At 42.2% G+C, this 20,137-nt stretch overlaps 2 protein-coding genes across 2 annotated transcripts in view; both read right to left on the bottom strand.

Moving 5' to 3' along the window:
- Nucleotides 1-16,743, bottom strand: part of LOC122625215 — a 76,756-nt gene extending 60,013 nt beyond the window's left edge. Inside the window, exons 1-2 of the mRNA XM_043805219.1 lie at nucleotides 16,718-16,743; nucleotides 14,157-14,342 (exon numbers count right to left, since the gene is read on the bottom strand). The gene's annotated coding sequence lies outside the window, so the exon portion shown is untranslated. The remainder of the gene's footprint in view (nucleotides 1-14,156; nucleotides 14,343-16,717) is intronic.
- Nucleotides 16,744-18,693: 1,950 nt separating this feature from the next.
- On the bottom strand, nucleotides 18,694-19,988 carry LOC122625229. Its single transcript, XM_043805240.1, has 3 exons — nucleotides 19,483-19,988; nucleotides 19,068-19,347; nucleotides 18,694-19,002 (listed from the first exon to the last, which is right to left on the bottom strand). The coding sequence occupies exons 1-3, from the start codon at nucleotides 19,879-19,881 to the stop codon at nucleotides 18,992-18,994; spliced, it is 690 nt and encodes a 229-aa protein (XP_043661175.1). The 5' UTR covers nucleotides 19,882-19,988; the 3' UTR covers nucleotides 18,694-18,991.
- Between the last annotated feature and the right edge of the window lie 149 nt (nucleotides 19,989-20,137).

Below are 20,137 nucleotides of genomic sequence, written 5' to 3'. Positions count from 1 at the left end.
ATTAAAAGGAAATAATGAATAATAATAAATACTAAATAATACTAAAAACTAAATACTGAATAATACTAAAAACTAAATAATACTAAAAAATAATAATAATACTAAAAACTAAATACTAAATAATACTAAATACTAAGTAATACTAAATACGTAATACTAAATAATACCAAAATATAAGTGCCCTCCTCTGCGCTTCTCAAAAGTCCTACGTAAGCTAACCACTTTTTCAATGTTATTTTTTTATATACCAATTGTGAGTGAGTGGTGCAGTGATATGTGATATATGGCAGCGGAGGATACCAATAATGTGATTTCGACCTACTGGAGAAAGTGCCTGAGCTAGCTATTTTCCAGGAGCTACAACCAGCTGTCAGCTCTGACGTGGAAAGAGCTTGAGGAAAGGGGTGAGTACCTGGGGGGAAATGGAGAGGGACGCTTAACTTTCTGACTTTTTGCTGCTTGTTTTTATTTTTATCATTTTAAAAAGAAAAATTATACATTTATAAAGTTAAGTATGGGAAGCAAATATTAAAAATTGTAACAAAGCTAATAATATAATATATAAAAAAGAAATGAATATTTGGTGTTGTATACATATTTGTAAAATAAACACAAAACAAAGAGGATATCTACAGATTTTGGGCATTTTTGAGCGGGTGTTTGTAAGTACCCGCGATGACCGGCGTAAGTGGCACCCGACACTCAAATTTGTTGAGTGTGATTAGGGTGGCAAAAAATGCCACTCTTGCAGTTCTCTGGTACCAACAACATGCGAAATGCAATTTTAAAGCATACTTTGGGGGCAACGAGCAGAAGAGAATACTCGCATACACTTGTGCAACTACTTGTTTTTTTTTTTTTCTTAGTTTGTGTTGCCGCCGTTGTTGGTGCTTTGTGGTGCGGCAGACGAGCGTGAATTTTAGCATAGTAATTAAAGTCTAATGGTTAACTGAAGCCGCCGCAGGCCCTCACACACGCGCGTCCCACACACAGACACACACACACACACAATCAGAAATGAGCAGAGTTGCAAGTTGCTGTCGCATGCAACGCTGGGCTTTAATTAATGTCAATGCTTGTTGACAACTCTGTATGCGCTGAAATGTAGGCAAGGGATTTGTGCCCTGGGCCCCGCCACAAGCGAAATGGATAGATAGGCAGATGGAGGCAGATAGGGTCACTTGCAGAGTAGAAAACTTTTCGCAAAAATTCATCTAAAACTGCACACTCTCACACACACACACGGCAATTTCAAAAAGATCATGGCCATGGAAAATGGTCAGACAAACAAATGGATGCACATATATGTTACTTACAGCAGCAATATGAAAATAGTAAAAGACCAAAGTTCACATATGTTGCCCAGGATATTTTTGTGGTGTTTACAATATTTCATAAATTCTCAGTTAACTTCGACTTGAATACAATTTCCCTTCCATTTGAGGCCTTTTCTAAACGCTTAACAAATAACCCGTACCAATTGTTTAAAACCAACTGCAATTGAAGCTAACATAGTTCCATTACCAGTGTTTGTGTTTAAGCTTAAGAATGCAAGTCAAGCTAATCTCCATACGTATTTATGTTTTCTTACTATTTCAAGCATTTTAATTTATATTTGTGAGACCTTAATACTTGGTAATTAATCAAATCGATAAGTATTATAAGTAGGTTGTCAAGAACGCCTGGGTAAACATTAACTTCCCGGTGTGTCTGTGCCTCCAAGTGATCCATCAATTATTGAGCCCAACCTCACGAGCTCTTAATATGTAATCTGTGTGTCGGAGTTCGATCTCGTCCTCCGAGGGTTAAGTGTGTGTGTGTGTGTGTGTCCGGGCCGACACTTTACTTCAATCAAAATGCACCTCAAGCCCAACATAATCCGCCCCGTTGGGATGCAATTTTTGCCATTCAGCAAGAGAGTGAGCCTGGATGAGATGAGCTGGAATACAAAGGACCTTCTGGGCCGTTCTGGGCATTCATTATGCAGCCCCGCAGTGGGTTGCAGTGGGGAAACTGCAGCTTGTAGTGGTTCACTGAATAGTGAATAGTGCCACTGCCGACTTTTGCAGCTCTGATTTATGCGCGAACACGTCGATGGAAAGCCCAGGACACAGTGCCTAGTACTAGTACAGCACAAGCCAAATTACAAGAAAGGAGGCAGTTGTTGTCATGTTGTCGACTTTGCTAAGACAGAGCTTAGCTAATTGTGAAGACAGCAGCTCGGAGATGGAGAGAAGAAATCAAAGGCAAAGCCGGCAAAGTTGGCCAACAAAAACTCATTAATAAGCCGACAGCTGGCAGAGAAATGGGTCACAGACACAGACACACACACACAGACGCAGGATGATGACGCTCAGGATATTTCCAAGGATGAGAGGCTACTGCCGTCGTAGCTTACTGTAGATTGCCGTGAAGAGCCTGGCAAACAGTTGCATTCTAATGAAGACACTCGCACACAGACATAGGCGAATCAGTGGGGCTAATTAGGCCTGGACCACGCCCTCTTCCCTCTTCCCACTTTCCACCTCCCTCCTCCACCAATTCCCTGCACTCCACTAAAGAGATCTCAGCTAATTTGGCATATTTTTTGTCTCCCAGCTAGCTAAAATGAATTTAAATGCCCGGCAAAATTATACCGGGGAAAAGTTTCAAGTGAACTTCAAGTTAAGCTCCAAAGTGGAAGGTGAATGGCCAGTTGCGCCTTTGGAAGGACAGAGGCAATCGGAATTGAAATGGGAAAAAATATTTTAGTAAAATGATGTCCTTGTTCAAGAACATTAATATGATAAATGATTTATTTAACTGCAATCTAACTTACAAAGACGAGTTATTAAATGATTATTAAATACAGATTAAAGAGTTTGATATTACAAATTAGGTTATTCCTTTTTGATGTTCCCTTTTAATTGATACAACTTTCGCATGCAACATATTCTTATCAATTATTTACATAAGCTGGATATCGGATTCTGCGAATTTGTTGGTACAAATTGTTTTTAAGTCAGACTTTGATCTCCAAAAGTGGCCATCCACTTTCAGCCATTGGCTGAGCTCGAAGTTCCTGCAGGGTATAATGAATTTAAATGTCGCACGAAAGTGTGCTACACCGAAATGACATTACGTATTCGCCCCGTTCCACAGGCATTACCCATCCGCCCCGTTGGCCGAGGGCAAAGTTTACAGTTACCATTTCTTGCCGGTCCCTCTCCTTCCTGCCCCACTCCTCCGTTGCTTCTCCTGCCCCTCTTGCCCCTCTTTTATGCTCTGCAACTGTGTTTCTTTCGGCTGTTTGGTACATTCAAATTCATGGCGACGGCCGCCAGGTGGCGCTGCATGTGTCAAACGACGCGCGGCTCATTTCGGGGGAAATTGTGTGGGCGTGTCCAGGGATTGGGGATGGTTCGGGGGGTCATGGGTCAGGAGTGGTGCGGTGCGGTGCGATGCGGTGCGGCGCGGTGCGAGGCGCATACAAACAACTTGCAACAACTTTGTGCAAAAGTTTTCCCGTCTCTTCGCTCGTCGTCCTCACAATTTGGATTTTCCTTCATTTTTTTTTGGTTTTTTTGTTTTTGTGTGTGTTGCTTGCGCACTTTTTGGCATTACTTCAGTGCCACAGCGGCCAGGACACACTCAGGACACGCCCCCACCGCCTTCGCGCATCCCCCATGCAAATAAATTCAAATATGCGCTCTGCGCCCGCAGGTTAAATAAATTTGCGTCGTCCTTTCTCGCTGACTAGCATCCCCAGCCCCAGCCCCAGCCCCATTCTCCATCCTCATTCCCATCTCCATCCACAATCTGCATTCCCGTCCTTGGCCGCCTCATCAGCATCATCATCATCCATCCGCTGGAGGAGTGCTCCGTCCGCAGAGCGTCCCAGTTCAGGTTTCGCTCTGGTTCAGGTTCGCGTCTCTTGCGAGGCATCTCTCTTCTTGCTTTGTGTGTGCCCAATCCCGCACTGAAATTTATGTGGAATAGAATTAAATTTACACTGCTCCCGCTCCCGTTCCCGTTCCCGCTTCAGCTCCTGGTCCTGGTCCTGGACCCATTCCCTTTGACGCAAACGAAGCTATTTAAACTGGCAGCGCGTGTTGCGGAACGAAAGGACCTTCGCAGGATCTCCGAAATAAACTGGACACGGTCCACGAAGCGACCTGCGAATGAATTAACTGCCGGCGGGACAAAGAGCAACGTTTGTAGGTCCCTGCCATGATTAGCCAGGATCCACCTATTTAAGCTAAACAACAAAGTTTCCACTGGCAAGGTAATCACTTCCTGGGGATCCAGTGCAACAAAGAATTATTTTAAACACAACAAATTTCATTTAGCGCTCAAAAATCCAAACTGGCTCACCACAAAAAAGCGCCATTACTTTTTCAATGAATTTATTAATTCTACAAGTTAAATGGCATTTATCTCTTTTGAGAAAAGTTTAAATCACAAAGTTTATCATAACTATCCCTTTCGCAGCTCTGAAAGAGACTTTTAAATTAGTTTATTATTGCCAGTTCCTCCCCAATTCCTTGCAATTGATATCCGTAAGCCGAGAATAACTTATTCTAATTTATGGTGACCCCGCACGGCCTCGGGCATTTTCCATCCTCGCCCCCCGCAAACACATCTCTCACCTGTTTGATATCGGAAAATTTACATATAAAACAGGCTGGAAAGGTCCCGGAGATTTCCCTTTGCTTCCCCCCCACAACTACATACACAATAAACATCTCATCAACTTCTAAGCGAAGGCAGAAATAAAACGGAAAGGCGAGTTTGAAATTGGAGAGGGGATCCGAATTTCGGGGTATGTCAGTTGAAATGGCACGGCGGTTGCTGTGGGTTGAAATGGGCGGTAAAATTAGGCAAACGTTGAGTTGAGTTCGAAAACCAGGCAAACATTTCACAAAATTAAACACAAAACACTCACACAGAAAACGAGTAAAAATGGGCGGGAGAATAAACAGAGGGAAAACGAGATAGAGAAAGTTCCGAGAGCTCCTTTTATCGTTTTTTGCACACAACTCAAACACAATGCTGTACTGATGCACAGCGAAAAATTATATAATCAAGTGAATGATTTCATTTAAAATATATAAAACACTCTACTATCAATATTTAATACCAGATGTCATAACGATTTCAAATAAGATTGTATTATCCTTAAAATTATGATCCTATAATCTATTATTTTATAATAGAGCTCTAGTTTTTGGTCAGTGCAGTTGCTGAATAGTGCGGCAATCACTCGAGGAAAAGGGAGGCGACAGCACTAATCTCTGTAAGCACAAATGCGCCCATATTTCGTGATCGATGTGAAAAGCGAACGCCGCACTGCATCTCTGCTGTCGAATGCGAATTTAGCCCGCGTTTGCGGAATAAATCGATTAAACCGTCTTATATGCCCCATATCCCCACCGCACCATCGCTTTTAGCCATTCCCAATCCAGTGCCCATAGCAATTGCCATGGCCAAAATGCCTGAATTTCCTCTGCAATTTCCATAACGAAAATGAAATGCCCCGAATGATGAGCTACCTTCCCCCCAGCCTGGTCGCCTTGGTAACTCTTCCTTTTCGCTGACCCAAAAGCCCGATTTTCTTTTTTTTGTTGTGGGAATTCGCGGGAAAAGCAACTGCATGCACTTTCCGCATTTGAAGAGCCAGTTCAAATTTCAAAAACTATATCGAATTTTTTCTGGTATACTGGTTAATTTACACGAAATCCAGGCACTTACTGATGTTTTTTAACTTTGAAATTTAAATCGAAAGTAGCTGATTTTTCCCACCGTGCCGAGGTGGAAACTCAATCGCATTTGCCACCTTTCAATATTTGGCCACTTGCAGCTGTCACAAAATCTCCAAAACTATGCCAGAAATTTTGCCCCGGACAATGCAATTAAGTTTCGGCCTCGACCACGTCCTGTTAAGTGACACAGATACAGCTAGATACAGATAGAGATACAGATACAGATACAGATACGGATACAGATACAGTTACGGATACAGATACAGCTACGGATGCAGATACGGATTTGGATTTGGATGCAGAGGCAGTATCTGCATTTGCGTCTGCAATGCCATCTGCATCCGAATCTGGCCCAATCATGTAATGGCATTTCTGCTGGGAATACAATCCAGTGAATGATTTATTGGACCACATGGACACACACTTTTGCCGGCACGAAAGCAATTGAGTTTTGATTTTGCAATTTTTGATTTCGGTTGCCGTTTGATTGCCGGACATCGAATATTATGGCATGGAATACCTAATGCTCAGATGAAACGATTTTCATTTCACTTTCTCTGACTACCTTTAAATGCTATTTATGGATAGGTTATTGCTTTAGCTTGGTCTGCAAGTGGTACAGCTGCTTCTATAAATGGCATACTTTTGCTTTTGATAGGCATGTTGGCATGACAATGTTAACTCAAGCAGTTCATGTGCTATTTCTGGTTGGATTTAGGCAACAGTAATATTTATGAAGCCTTCTCTTACTGTTCAATTGCGCTAAAAACGATAATTAGCCAAAAAACTAGAAGGGATTTGCTGAGAAAGAAAGTTCAACGAAAGTTCAGCTGTTTATTAGCTTCGATCGGCTTGGAGTCTATCATAGGTTTTTTCGTTTTCCCAGAAAACCAGCTGCCCCGTGTTGCGACTCTTCTAAGGATGCCGATGAGGTTGAAAGTGGGGTGATGGGGATACGGATTTTCACCGGTCGACGTTGCCTTGGTTATTAAACTGCGCGGCACGTTGCGGTTAGCCAACGGAACAGCGCTGACAACAACGACGACGGCGACGGCGACGACTAAGCCAAATAAGCAATTTAAAAGCCACAATGTCAGAGGCAGAGCCGAGTCTGTGGCCAAGTGGCAACTTGGCTGCTGATGGAATGGCGTGATGAGGAAGTGCCGCCAAAGGAAGCGTAACCGAATGCAGCTAAATGGCAGAAAAGAAGGCCGACCATGATAATGAATGGAGGTAATAAAATGGAGGAGAAACATTCATCTCTTAAACTACATATTTTACTGCCACAACAAACAAGGTATCCGTACTTCAGATCCTCGTTATATGCTGACAACATTACCGGCTTACTTAATTTGCATAATTGCCTACATAGAAAATACGTTCTCATTGTGCAATTGAATTAAGGAAGCTTCATTGCCCTGAGAATTTGTATTCTATATGCAATAAATATCAAATAAATATATTATCTGCACTCTTGTTTCACTCATTGTATTTAAACCTCTTTAACGACCGAAACGATCATTGGTGCGAAATTCAATACCGAGTAAATTTGATAACTGAAGAAAACTTATTTTCCCGGAATCTGGCCTATCCCATCCCTTACTGGTTCGGTTTCGGTGACTAAAGTTCAGCCAACATGTTTGGTGGGGGAAAAATCAATAAACGAAAATTGCTGAAAATAAAAAGGAGACGCATAAATATCATAAAAGGGCTCCTGCTCCCGTTCTCCTTACCCTTGAGTCAGTATAATATATATATATGTATGTATGTATGCTGCCATCTCGTTCCTTTCATAATTCCGAGCACTTTGGCGGAGAAAAGCGGCAAAGGACGAAGGACTTGTGAGGCAACTTTGCCTTTTGTTTTTGACGCCGCTTTTTCGCTTTTTATGGCCACCTTGCCGAGCATGGAGATAATAAGGGAATTGGTGGAGGAGGAAAGCAGGGTTACAGGATTCAGGATACTGGATACAGGATACAGGATACAGCCTGGGACGAGCAGCATTGGCAGGACACAAAGAGCTCAAAGTTTTGCTTTATTGTTTCTAAAATGTGCTAAAGCAAAATAAACAAAAGAGCCGCCAAAGACAGATGCTCAAAGGAGACGATTCCGAGCACGGGGATTCCTACTAAAAAAAAAAAAAATTTGTGGGCGCTGGCTGCTGAGTGGGTGGTACTGGGGGATTGGGCAGGATTCATCCTGGGCGTCTGCTGGATTCGGCATGTGTTCACCATAAAAACGTTGGCCTACAACCTTGTTGGTCCAAGGGCGAAATGAAAACATCAGCGGTCCCCAAAGTCAACCCGATACCTTAGCTCCCCCGAAAATCCACCCCGGGTTTTCCAGTCCTTTCTGTTTACTTTTTTGCACACAGCTCTGTCAGCCTGTCAGCCTGCTCTTCTTGGGGTTTTTCTGTTTTTTCAGAGGCAGTCTAATGAAAACATTGCGTGAAAGTAAAAACTAAACATTAGGCAAACAATAAGCCAACACTCTCTCCACACACAGAGACATTCAAAGCCAGGGAGATGCACAATAAGTAAAAAGATATAAAGGAAAAAAGGGTCATCTCTTTTTGGGGGGCGCAAACAAAAACAAAAAGCCATCCACGTGTTTGTCATATGCAAAACAATGTGAAGTGAAGCCCAGCAAGAAAAAAAGTGGAAAAGTGGGGAAAAGTGTAGGGACTCGGCCGAATGACGAGTGAAGCGAAGTCACTGAATTTCTGAAAGGATAAACGCAACTTTCGAGCTCGTTGGGTAGTTTTTCCATTCCGTTTCCTAAGCCGATTTGGTTTACAGGCAGTAAAGATGAAAATATGGTAAATATTAAAGAAAATGGCCAATTTGCAATAGCAAAGTTAAAAAGGCAGCTGAGAGAAACACTTGTACTTTTTGGAAATTGGAAACAAATAAATACTTAGAACATTGTTAAGGAAAGTCTGAAGTTTACAAACTTTAATCTTACTAAAGTGGCTGTCAACCGTTTTTAAAGGCAATTCAAAAGCAATAAGTTAATGCTGCTAAACTAAGCAATTTGCTAACTAGGTAAAATATACATTCATTTAGTTTTTAGGCATGTCTTTTATTATTAAGGCTTATAAAAACTTTTTTGTTTATCACTGGTAAAGGAAACTTTTAGCACATAGACATTGAGTGCATGTCCTGCAAACTGAAATCCTGGCACATCCTGGCAGGTGGTCACTACATTTGGTGGTTCAGCTGGTGGTGCAATAGCCGTATCTCGTATTGGTTTTGGTTTTGGGTTTGGTTTCAGATCCTGCGTGTTTCAGTGTGGGTGAGTCACACACCGCAAGGACCGGTCATTCCCATTCCCAAATCACCTCCCCTACCACCGTCGACTTTCAGCATTTTTAACCCTCCGCCAGGATCCTTTGTCCTGCTTGTCGGCGCTGTCATGTGTGACGCGTGGTTAAAAATTTGATATCCTTGAACGCCTAAGGAAAAACAATACCCAATACTACCAATATTTCTCGGGCGGCACACAGCGTAGGGAATCTAGAATAAAAAGTAATTTGAGCGTAATGCCAAAGAGGCGAACTTGAAGGACGACAAGCAAGTCAATTGAGAGCCGCCCAAAAAATCAATGACTTGTGTGGGTCAGGGAAAGATATATATATGTATACTTGTATAGCATACATGTATGCCGGTGGTTGGGAAGCCAAAACTTTACTCTCGACTATGTAATATAATTTCAGCTGCAAACTTGGACAGAGAGAGCTCTCAGCCAGAACTGATTGGAAATCATAAGTGAAAGGCCGGACTGCAGAACTTGATTTAAAGACTCTGGCCAAAAGGTTCTTGGGATTCTTTCCAGACCATCGCCTTCCGCCCCCGTCGCCCGAAATTGTTCTCAAATTGATTTAAGGGGTGGCGGGGATAACTCGCAATTTCTATCTAATTTCACAACTTGCAAAGTCGCATAAACTTTTATTCCCTCTTCGGTTGCATGTGGCCATTGTTATGGGGCACGGTGCTCGGTGCTGGGTGCACGGAGAACCCCGCTCAATTTGAACGATTTATATGCGTGGCGCGTTGCAGGCGAAACAGACACACTTGGAGTGAGCTAATACACTGAGCCAAACGCTAAGCCTTCAATATGACTGCAAGCCAAATGTAAGCCGTTTTATACTATAATATTATAGTACGTTTTGATATGTTCTTCAGAATAAGTTGAAGATAACATAAAAACGCCTAACAAATGTTTGTACTATCTTCTATATTTCAATGTTAAAAGGTTGTGTCAACAATTATATCCCATAACATTACATTTTTCAAGAATGCACCTGAACTTTCTCCAAGTGTAAAGCCGGGCAAGCGAAATGGCAAGCCAAATGACCAAAGTGCAGTGGAAACGGGAATAATGCAGCCAGGTGAGCACACAATCACACACACAAACGGGTAGGCAGAGGGATCGCCTCAATAAATAATATTTCTGGCTCCGTTCGGTTGCAAGAACGTTGAAAGTTTTGTATGACCAGGCGGCATGAGGCGACATTGCTGCCAGGATGTTCCAGGATGTGCGAGGATGTGCGAGAATGTTCGTAGCCCTGGGCCACGGCTTCGTATTTGCTTTGTTGTTGTTTCTGTCACGTTTTTATGGGCAGTTGCAGTGGCATGTTTCGCATGGCGTGTGCAACATAAATTCACTTACCTGCCGCACACACATACAGACACAGCTAACGGGCACAGGACTCGGGACTCGTGTGGCAGCCTCGTAACCGTTGCCTGGTTTATGGAAATTAAGCAGGTTTTATATCCTCGCAAACGGGTTTAATGCCACAGCGATCACAAATGCAGCAATATAGCTGCGTCAATTTTTTTGCGCCGGATATTCGGAAAATGTTTTGGATAAGGATTACAGATTGAAGTTTATGAGCCAACAGGATATGCATATAGCAACAAAGATGATATTAATGGGCTTTTCAGTTAAAACGTTTATGTTATCAACACATTTCTTGATTTTAAAATACCTTTTTACCTTTCCTTCGAAATTCAAATATTTTCTGTAGCATCAGCTTAGCCCAGCTCAAAATAGAGCCCCCATTCAAGTGCAATTCCCAACTCTCCTTGCATCCTTCAGTTGATGGCTCCTTGAGTGTATGTAGCACTTCGGAGCTTCCGGAGCACAGGATGTCCCATTTCGTTCGCTGTTGTTTTTGCGCCACAGCGTCGAGCAGAAAGGCCATCGGCCCAGCATCTAGCCTAATATTTGGCCACAGCAAACATTTATTGCTGCAGCTATAGCGTTCTCGAGTGCAAGCTGTGGAAATCGCCATACAAATGTGGCGAACAATAAGGACAACAATGGCAGGAACGGGACCCAAAGAACAGAAACAGAAACGGAAACAGAAACAGCAACAGAAACAACAACGGGCGACAATTGCAACGTGTCGAAACGACGTTCATAGCATATTAGTTAAGCACACACACGAATGCATATCGGCATCCTGGGCACACGGGGCGTATGCGCAACGTTTTTCCACTCACAGATGCGTTGAGCCATATGCCAACATCCGGATTTCGCACGCACACTTATACACTTTTACAGAAATGGTAAAAAAAAGGGCAAAATTTTAGACGGAAGCGAAAAAGCGGGGCAAAAAGTGGCACACGAGTTTAGGAGAAGAATACAAACTTAACGTATATATTAAATACAATTTATGGCTAATTAATCAAAAATGTTATCTACAGTATTCCTTTTTATGTTTCTGTAGCTCGACTTTTAAATAATATCTAGTAAAACAACTATTTGAAAGTATTTTTCTCAGTGCAACGACTTAAAAACGAAGGCCCCAGCAAATGGAGCATTTTTCCCTGCCAACCATAATTGTGATGTTTCAACGGAGGCTTTCCCAAGTTGAGTGAGCAGTGGGAAATGGAAACTGCAGGCGAAGTAGTGGTCCAATTACCAAGGTAACTCAAGTTCAACTCGCCAGCTATTGTGCCCAATTAATGAGGATTGCGACCGTTGAAATGGAGACGCTTCGAGCGCATCCGAGTCCCCCAAAACTACTCAGTCACTCAGTCACTTTGGATTGCTGGGGGCCAACGATTTGTTGCTAAACAACCGTCATCATCGTACAGTGAATAAGCCAATTGCAACACTTGAACGTTGCAATAGCCTTAGATAATTGAGGGAATGGTAGTTCTTGATTGACTGACTCAAAGATCCTGAAATAAACTCCTCAGCATTAGTATTCATCCTCAGTTGCACTGCTGTGTTGCTAAACAACACAATGTCACACAACGATTTGTGCATTGAGAACGCAATCGCATTTGCAATTTGTGACAGTATTTTAGGGACATTTGTTACATTTACCATGCTCAACGTGCTGACAAGGTGGAATATTATGTTATTAAAACAATGCGATTACTTATGTAAGTCTGTGCATGTTTCTACGAAAGCATTTCCCCATTTAAGTTGGCCAAACTTGTTCGTATTTTAGACCACAGATGCAGTTGTCAGTTTTCATTAAAATATTACAGTGCTTGAAATACATCCCTAAGTTAATATATATATAGTTTATTTGTCAATTAAGTTAATTATAGAGATTGTAAGCACTAGTTTTTATTCGTATTTCATGGGGCATTAACTTCTTGCTGGCTGTAACCCCAATAAGTCATTTAATAGCATTCCTTTTTTTGACATGGTATTGGGGGAATTGGCAACGAAGTTGAAGGATTCAAAACTAATTAGAGACAAGCCCATGCAGCCATCAAGCTAATGCAATCAGAGTATAGAGTGAAGAGTGAATGGGTCCGTTTTGTGTTCACGATGATGACGGTGGGTGGGTGGCCAGTGAGTGTAAATACACTTCGATTAACGCTAAATTAGCTCGCGCTGAACTGAACCGATTGAACAAAAGCCGGAATTGTCAGTGGCCAATGGCGGGATGGCCGGGAAGGCCACGATGGCCAGGATGGCTGGACAACGATGAAAAGGATAGCTGGGATGGCAGGCAGGATGATGACGCCGATGATGGCGATGATGATGATGAGAGAGAGCGATGACGACAGCAACCAGGCTGGCGGCTAATGGGTGGCTTAAGCGGGTGGAGCTGCACGACACCAGCCCACTCACACATCTTTCTTCTGGCTCTTTGTGCATTGTCAGCCCCATTGGCCATGGGATGGCATGGCGTCGAATGCATTTGGCTATGATTCACAATACAAAAGATGCAGCGACGGCGGCAGGGGGTTAAATAAAACTTGTGGGTAGCGGATAAATAGATGTATAAGCGGGTTCTATCTATACAGCGAGTGCCCCTCCATCATACCCCACTCGATTCTGTGTGTCTGGCAATTCGCTAGGCGCTCTGCTCTGCTCGGCTCTGCTCTGCTCGCTCGCCTCTCTGAAAGCTGACAAAACAAGTCCCTGACCCCAAAAAGTAGGCAACAAAAAGCAGCGTTGGCTGCTTTGTCAGCTTCCCTTGTAAACGCCAACCCAACCTCCCCCTCTCCCCTGTTTATACCTCAAACACCCCCGGGCTATGCTAATAACCAATATTTTAGAGCCAAGCCGCCGTCTGCCGTTGAAATTGTCGCCAGGCCAGCAGCAACAAAAGCAACGGGCGAAAAAAACAAACTTTTCACAGATAGCTGAGCTGAGTTGAGCTGAATCATGCTGCAGACAAAGGATATGTGGGGATGATGCGATGGCTGCTGGGAAAGGAAGTCGAGGATGGGCCAGACGAGTAGTACAAGGCATTAATTTAACAGGATAATTGAAAATGAATAGTTGCATGTGGCAAGTTGTGTGAGGGGCAGGAAAGTACAACATCCGGACATGCGACAAATCAATGCGGAACCAGGAAGGGACCGTAGATAATAATTTAGAGGGAATTTCCCTTGAGCCAATCGGGGATTTCCCAGACCAGCGACTACTACCGCACCGTTTTAACGACCAGCTGGGTCTTTAAGGGGTTTATTAATATGCCAGCAATGAAAATTATTCATGGCTTTTTCACAAGAGTTCAGTTCATTATGCAAAGTCAATAAAAACTATAGATGTCGAGGATATTCTTGAACCTGCGGAGTAAACGAGTTGTGCATTGCATCGCTTTTGTTCTATGGAAAAAAAGCTTAAAGGTACGGTTTTATCATATTATTTATCCAGAAAAATAATTGAGTGTGTATTTTGATCATATTTGCATGTATTTTTTGGAACACAAAATAAATAACTTAATTATAATAAGCCGTTGCTTAGTAAATTATTTGGTCTATACAATTGCAGTATAACGAATACACCTTTAGGCTAACAATTAAATTTAAATATTTCGAAACGCAACTGAATATGTATAAAGTGCACTGCAGCCGAACTGATAGTAATAATCTCTCCATTTAACGGATTTCCTTTCACAAATAAACATTGAAATATTGACTATTCATAGCTTACCTTTAGCCACAAGCTCATATGCTTGGTGGTCAATACGAATTTTGCCTGGGTCTGCGATTTCGATTCGATTCGGTTCGATTCGGTTCGATTATTTGGTTTTGATTTTGGTTTTTTGGTTTGTGTGATTCGTGTGTGGATTATTTAGTTTAAAGAGAATTTGACGTTAAGAATTGGTGATTAGACACACTTTAGGTTTGGATGAATACATATTATATAGATATATATATAGATATATATTTAGATTGGGTTAAGGTTTGAATTATTTTGTTGTTTGTTTCTTTGTCTGGTAGCTGCTGTTTTGTTTGCTGTTCAGTTTTGGCGTCTGGCCCGCCAATAGCGAATTCTAACTCTGGTTTAGTTGGCCAGTTGGGAATTCGAGTACAACAAAATTTAACTTGGCAAACACAACGAAGGAACGATGGAACGAACGCATCAAACGAACTTGGGAACTACGAGAAACGAACGAGAAACGAAACAAAACGGAACGGAATGGAATGGAACGGATATTATATAACTTTACGGGGCTAACGTACAATAGAGTGTGTAATTTTGATCCACCGATCGACCCAATCATCATGTGTGTATGTGTGTGTTGGGCATTCTCAAATTATAAATCGATATTCTGTAGTCATTTGATGATTTCTCGAGCATGCAGGTTGGTTAAGAAGCAGGCAAGTGTGTTGAACATCTAATAGAAACTCAGGGATTTGGTCGAAATGGGGTTCTTATTTACAATCGGGACTCCAGCCAATCAGTGGAAGTTTTAACGAGTGCCAACGCACAGGAACCATCTTGAGAACTTCACTTTTTCAGATGCTATTCTCAGTCGGTCTTTCCAATTTTCAAGGACTCGAGTGGGAAAGTTTGTTTTCGTAGGCAGGGGAAGTTAACAGAGTGGGTAAAAGTTCGAGTCAAGGCATGTTAACTAGACAGAACAAGAATGACAGACAGAGATGGAGAGACAGACAGAGACAGAGATAGAGAGAGATGGAGAAAGAGAAAGAAAGAGGCAGACCGATATTAAAGTATAGTTGTAGTTCATATATTGATAGTATAAAACATAAAAAAGAGTGAGGTTTATTTTTAGTTGTTGTCAAGAGTCTAGATCTAAAGTGGTAAACATGGCAAGACAAATTGGGGAACGGTTCTATGGTTGCTTAGTTAGTTATTATTAAGTTATTTAGTTTTCGATAGAGAATGAACGCTACGTCTTTTTATTTTTATCGAGGAAATTGATAGAGCTACGCTAGAGGTTCTAGGGGGATGCTAAATGCACATATTACGGGAACGAACACATCTAGTAATGCATTTTTTTTTTGTTTGGTGGAGCTCACATTTTTCAACATTTGACGACATTTTGGACAAGTGGACTCGGAATCTGGACTCTGCCTTTCTTTCTTTCTTGTTACATTTAACTCTTTTCTTGTTATTTGATTGCGAAGTGGTTCAGATCGAGGCTGGTAGTTGGTGGTTGTGGTTCTTGGTTCTTGGTGGTGGTGGTACTAGTGGTTGTGGTGGAAGTAGTAGTTCTAGTGGTGGTGGGCGGTGGCATTAGCTTTAAACTAGCGGGCGAGCGGTGAGGCGGTGAGCGTGAGGCGGTGGTGGGTGCAACGTTTATTTTATTTCTTTGGGTTTTTGGTTCTTCCTTAGCGTTTTGCGGTTCTCAGTTCACTTATTGTCTTGTATTTGTATTGGTTTGCTTTCTATTTGGGCAGTACAAAAACAAAAATATCGTAAACTGATTTGCCATGCCCCTTGGTGGATTTTATTTTATACTCGTTTGTTTTTTTTTTCGTTTTCATTTAGCAGACAACGCACAACTTAACGGCAAACTAAACAAACTGTAAGCGAGTGCCAATGACACTGAAGGTTGGAATGAGAACAGATGAGGGGGGTGCTGGTGGGGGTGGTGTATCGGTGGTTTGTTGTATGGCTGCGATGACGTCGATGGCGACGGCAAGTGGTTGGAAATGAAGTTTTGAAGGCAACGTGGCGCAGAAGTGCGGTGAAGGGGGAGGGTGTGGTGATTGAGGGGGAGCGGCTGGGCAGGAAAAAAAACAACCCTCCGCTTGACAGGCGCTGCTGACTCAGAGCAAGAGAGCAATATCACTTGTCAGGCGAAACAGCAAAAAAAAAACGAGGAACTACACGAGAAATTAACTAAAAGAAGACAAAATAAACACACACACACACACACTGAAAGAGCGACAAGCACACAGGACGGCAAATCGGTTAACGGTTAAACGGTTAGCGGTTCAAAGGGACAACTCAAAACCGAAAGCGGAGATCGCGAAGAGTTGCAATCGAGGAATCAAACAATTGAACAGCTGTAAGCACGTCGCTTCGCATCACATGCAAATGGCCAGTAGTTGAGTTCAATAATACATATTGAGCGTGTGTTTGTGTTATTTCTTATTTCGCTTCCTCCTGCTGTTTGCACGCTCATCAAAACACACACACATCTACGCGCACGCACACTCGCACACGCACACTGGGCGCACAAACACTGGAAAAAAAAAGTATGTGACTGGGAGAGTGGGGAATCGGTATCCCATGCGTACGCCTTGCGGATTCGTGACTCGTCGGCAGCACGTTCAAAGAAGGACTAAAACTAAACCAAGCCAAACAGGACTAGCAACTGAGCGCTGTAAGTGAGAGTCATGGTGATAGAGGGGAAGAGAGCGGCAGTCCCGTTACGCGCTGTTAACGCAACAGCGGGATGAACCAGCGGCTATGTTAAGGTTAACCCTTAACTGCACTTTATCTGTGATATCTGCAATATTTATTATCTCTGAGTCAGCAGTTTGAATGTTCCTCCAAACAACAAACTGGAATCTTTAATAATATTTCTTTTATTCCTTAGAAAAATTACTTTCCTCGAAACAGTGACAGTCATTTAAAACAATAATTACGTACACATAGTTAGCAACATTTAAAGAATACAAGTTAAACGACTTTTTGACAATTCTAAAGCTTAGTTTGTAAATGAATACATTTTATGTAATAAAGAAATTACGATTACTTATGGGTTAATAATACGACAAGGGTACAAGTGTTAAGCTACCAAAGTTAACAGAAGTTATGTGTGTTAACCTAACTGACTCTCAAAGTCAACAGAGCGAACACGATAGGGAGTGAGAGAGCCAAAGAGAGCGAGAGTGGCGCATGTGGGGAACGCGACAAGTGGCGGTCAATTTGAATTGGCATTCAATTTGCGCCTGGCAATGTCAGTTCAAAGCCTGTAGAAAATAAGCCGTCCACATTTAATTAAAGAATCAAAATTTAAAACTACCTCTGCTATTTTTATGCCATAAATGCAGATATGTTGTCCCATAAACCATGCAATTTTCTCTGTAGCTTGACAGCTTGCTGGAAACATGTGACTAACGGGAGAAGTTCGTATTTGAGACTGGCAATGTTGTGCGGAGCGCAGACTTTTGTCTGCAATATTTTGACATTTCGAAGGGCAAAAGAACGCTTGGGCGGTAACAAGGGTGAGGGGGAAAGTCAAAATAATACAAAATTCGTAAATTGTGAGGGCTCTTTCCAAAACTCTCTCACTCTCTCCCTCTCTTTCTTGGAAAAAGTACGATTACCAAAGACATGTTGCTACCACAATCGACACACATGATATGTTTTGTGCATGTGTGTGCGTGCGCTAAACTTCGGAGCATACTTAAGTGCGTTCGCAGTCGATTAATTAGCAAATTGAAGCCATCCTACTATGGGCAGTTGGTCAAAGACAATCGGCACGGAAATCAGCGCAACCAGCCACTGTCAACTGTCAATAAGATGAGCACTTTACATAATAAGCACTCTCTCAGTCACACACTCGCACAAAAACCCACATAAGCATACAAAGACACACACACACACAAAGTACACGCACAAACACATTGGCAAATCAGGCGAACACGCGCGCGTTTATGGGCCGCAGAATTTTTGGGGGAAATTTAATTTAAGTCTCCAATTATCGAAGAAAAACTCGAACGAATATATGGAAATCAAATCGTTTACATTTACCGCAAACGCGCGTAATTTCCACGATTTTTGCACAAGTTCGTTTAGGTTTTAAATAATATTGTTTATTATCGTATATCTGTATAATTGGCGTTTTTGGCGTGTTTGTGTGCGCACCGTATTGGTTTAACGAAGTGCTCCAAAGGCTGAGAACACACTGAAACTTAAACGGCCGAAGAACTCACTGTGAAGTCATGGCTTTGACATTTGCAAACGTGTTAACCTCGCAGGCGAGAGAATAACAGTACACGAGCGAGAGAGAGAGAGTGAGAGAGTAAGACACGTGAAAGTCACCCTTGCGCAGGCGCAATTATCGCAATCGAAATCCACCCCCAACTTGCCGCTCAGCTGGTTGCAAGGGTGCATACAGTCTTCCTTCGTGGCTGACAGGTGGCGCTAAAAAAGCTTTTCAAATTTCTGTGGCAATACTTAAATTAAGCTAAAATTGTTTAAGCGTCATACGGTAAATTTAAAATATATTTATTCATATTACAGCTACTCTGATAATTGGTCAAAAACGACAATCATCTGACAATTTTCTGTATTCTCCGCCCAGGACAATTCAATTTTACTACGATCCTGCTCATCGGAATTTTCGTGACCAGTGTTGTTAATAGACTATTTTTTTAACCGCGTTGCCAATTTGAACCATTCAATATCCATATATATTAGTGTGTAACAAATTGTATATCTCATTTATAACAACAGATAAGCTTTACCCAAAAATAATTGTTTTTTATGGAGGATTTTAATAATTTCCCAATGACTAACACAATCTTATCATACACTGTTCAGCGCAACTGAGCTAAAAGCAACTACATTATGCCTGAAACGAAACAAGATCACAATTAAGATAGATAGATACCTGAAGTAGGAGGCAAATAAACTCACCTTGCAACTTGGCCAACTGCTCAGTGGTCATAACAATGGGCTCGGGGCTCCTGGGAGCTACTAAATTCGGATCGGCAATGGGGCCCATGTAGCACTTGCGCATCTTAAGGTACTGCATCCAGATATTCAATCCCTGCTCGTTGGCATCTCCGGAGCTGAGATTCTTGCCACCGGCATTGCGAACGTTAAAGTCCATGCATGAATCATTGATGAACACCTGACGAGTGAGGTGAAAGTAGCTGTTGGTGATGTAGATATTCGGCTGGGCGGACTGCTGCTTCTGAAATAAGAAATGTTTAAGAACACATAACACATCGGGATAAAACCCTATGAAACCACATTCTTGGACTAATACTTTCCTGCAGAGTGTATTCTAGGATTGTTTTGAAGAAAAGATCTAGCTTTCTATACACACCTGTTCCTGTAGCACTGTGCGCATAAAGTTCTCGGTGATCAAGTGGATGTTGCAATCGCGCAAGTCCTTTATCATTCGCTCCAGGTTGAGGTTCTTCTCGGTGAGCATCCTCACCTCTTCAAACAGCTGTCGCTTGTCGTCCTCTTGCAGATGAAGTGTCTGCTCCCATTCGCGATTCATGGAGCAGATGTCGTAGTAGTTCTTGCGATAAAATAAACGTTTGTTGAAATACCATTCCGAAAACTGTGTCAGCTTCGACAGGGCCAGGATGCAGACAACGGTCCACAGGACGTCTATGTACTGGTCGAAGAAGCCGCCTTCGCTGGTAGTATCCTCCCCGCATTCAATCATTGCTGTCGAGCCGTTGCATGCCACTACCGCTTCGGTAAAATTATACATTCTTCAAGTAAAGTGTGTAATAGAACTGCGAGTTTGTACGAGAAGTATGTGGCATTGATGATTGAAATCACTTCCAAATTTAACTAGTCTTTGTCAGCGAAGAACACTCATCTCACAGACTGCTTGGATTGGATCGAAAGTTCAAATATAATAAAATAAATATAATAATATTTAATTTAAACTAACATTCGTTTTCCAAGTGTATTCGGGGAGAGCAATCGTCATGCCGTTCAACGCGATCAAGTGTGTCGAATTC

Source organism: Drosophila teissieri, chromosome X, assembly GCF_016746235.2.
Source record: "Drosophila teissieri strain GT53w chromosome X, Prin_Dtei_1.1, whole genome shotgun sequence".
Taxonomy (NCBI): Eukaryota; Metazoa; Arthropoda; class Insecta; order Diptera; family Drosophilidae; genus Drosophila; species Drosophila teissieri.
Note: the sequence above shows the minus strand (reverse complement) of the source record. Positions and strands in the feature narration are given on the sequence as shown.

What these genes read in the sequence shown, in the direction of transcription:
- LOC122625229 (XM_043805240.1), bottom strand. Translation starts at nt 19,881, where the DNA reads ATGTATAATTTTACCGAAGCGGTAGTGGCATGCAACGGCTCGACAGCA. An exon ending in GCACAGTGCTACAGGAACAG is followed by an intron (nt 19,348 to 19,482) that starts GTGTGTATAGAA and finishes TTCTTATTTCAG; the next exon opens with AAGCAGCAGTCCGCCCAGCC.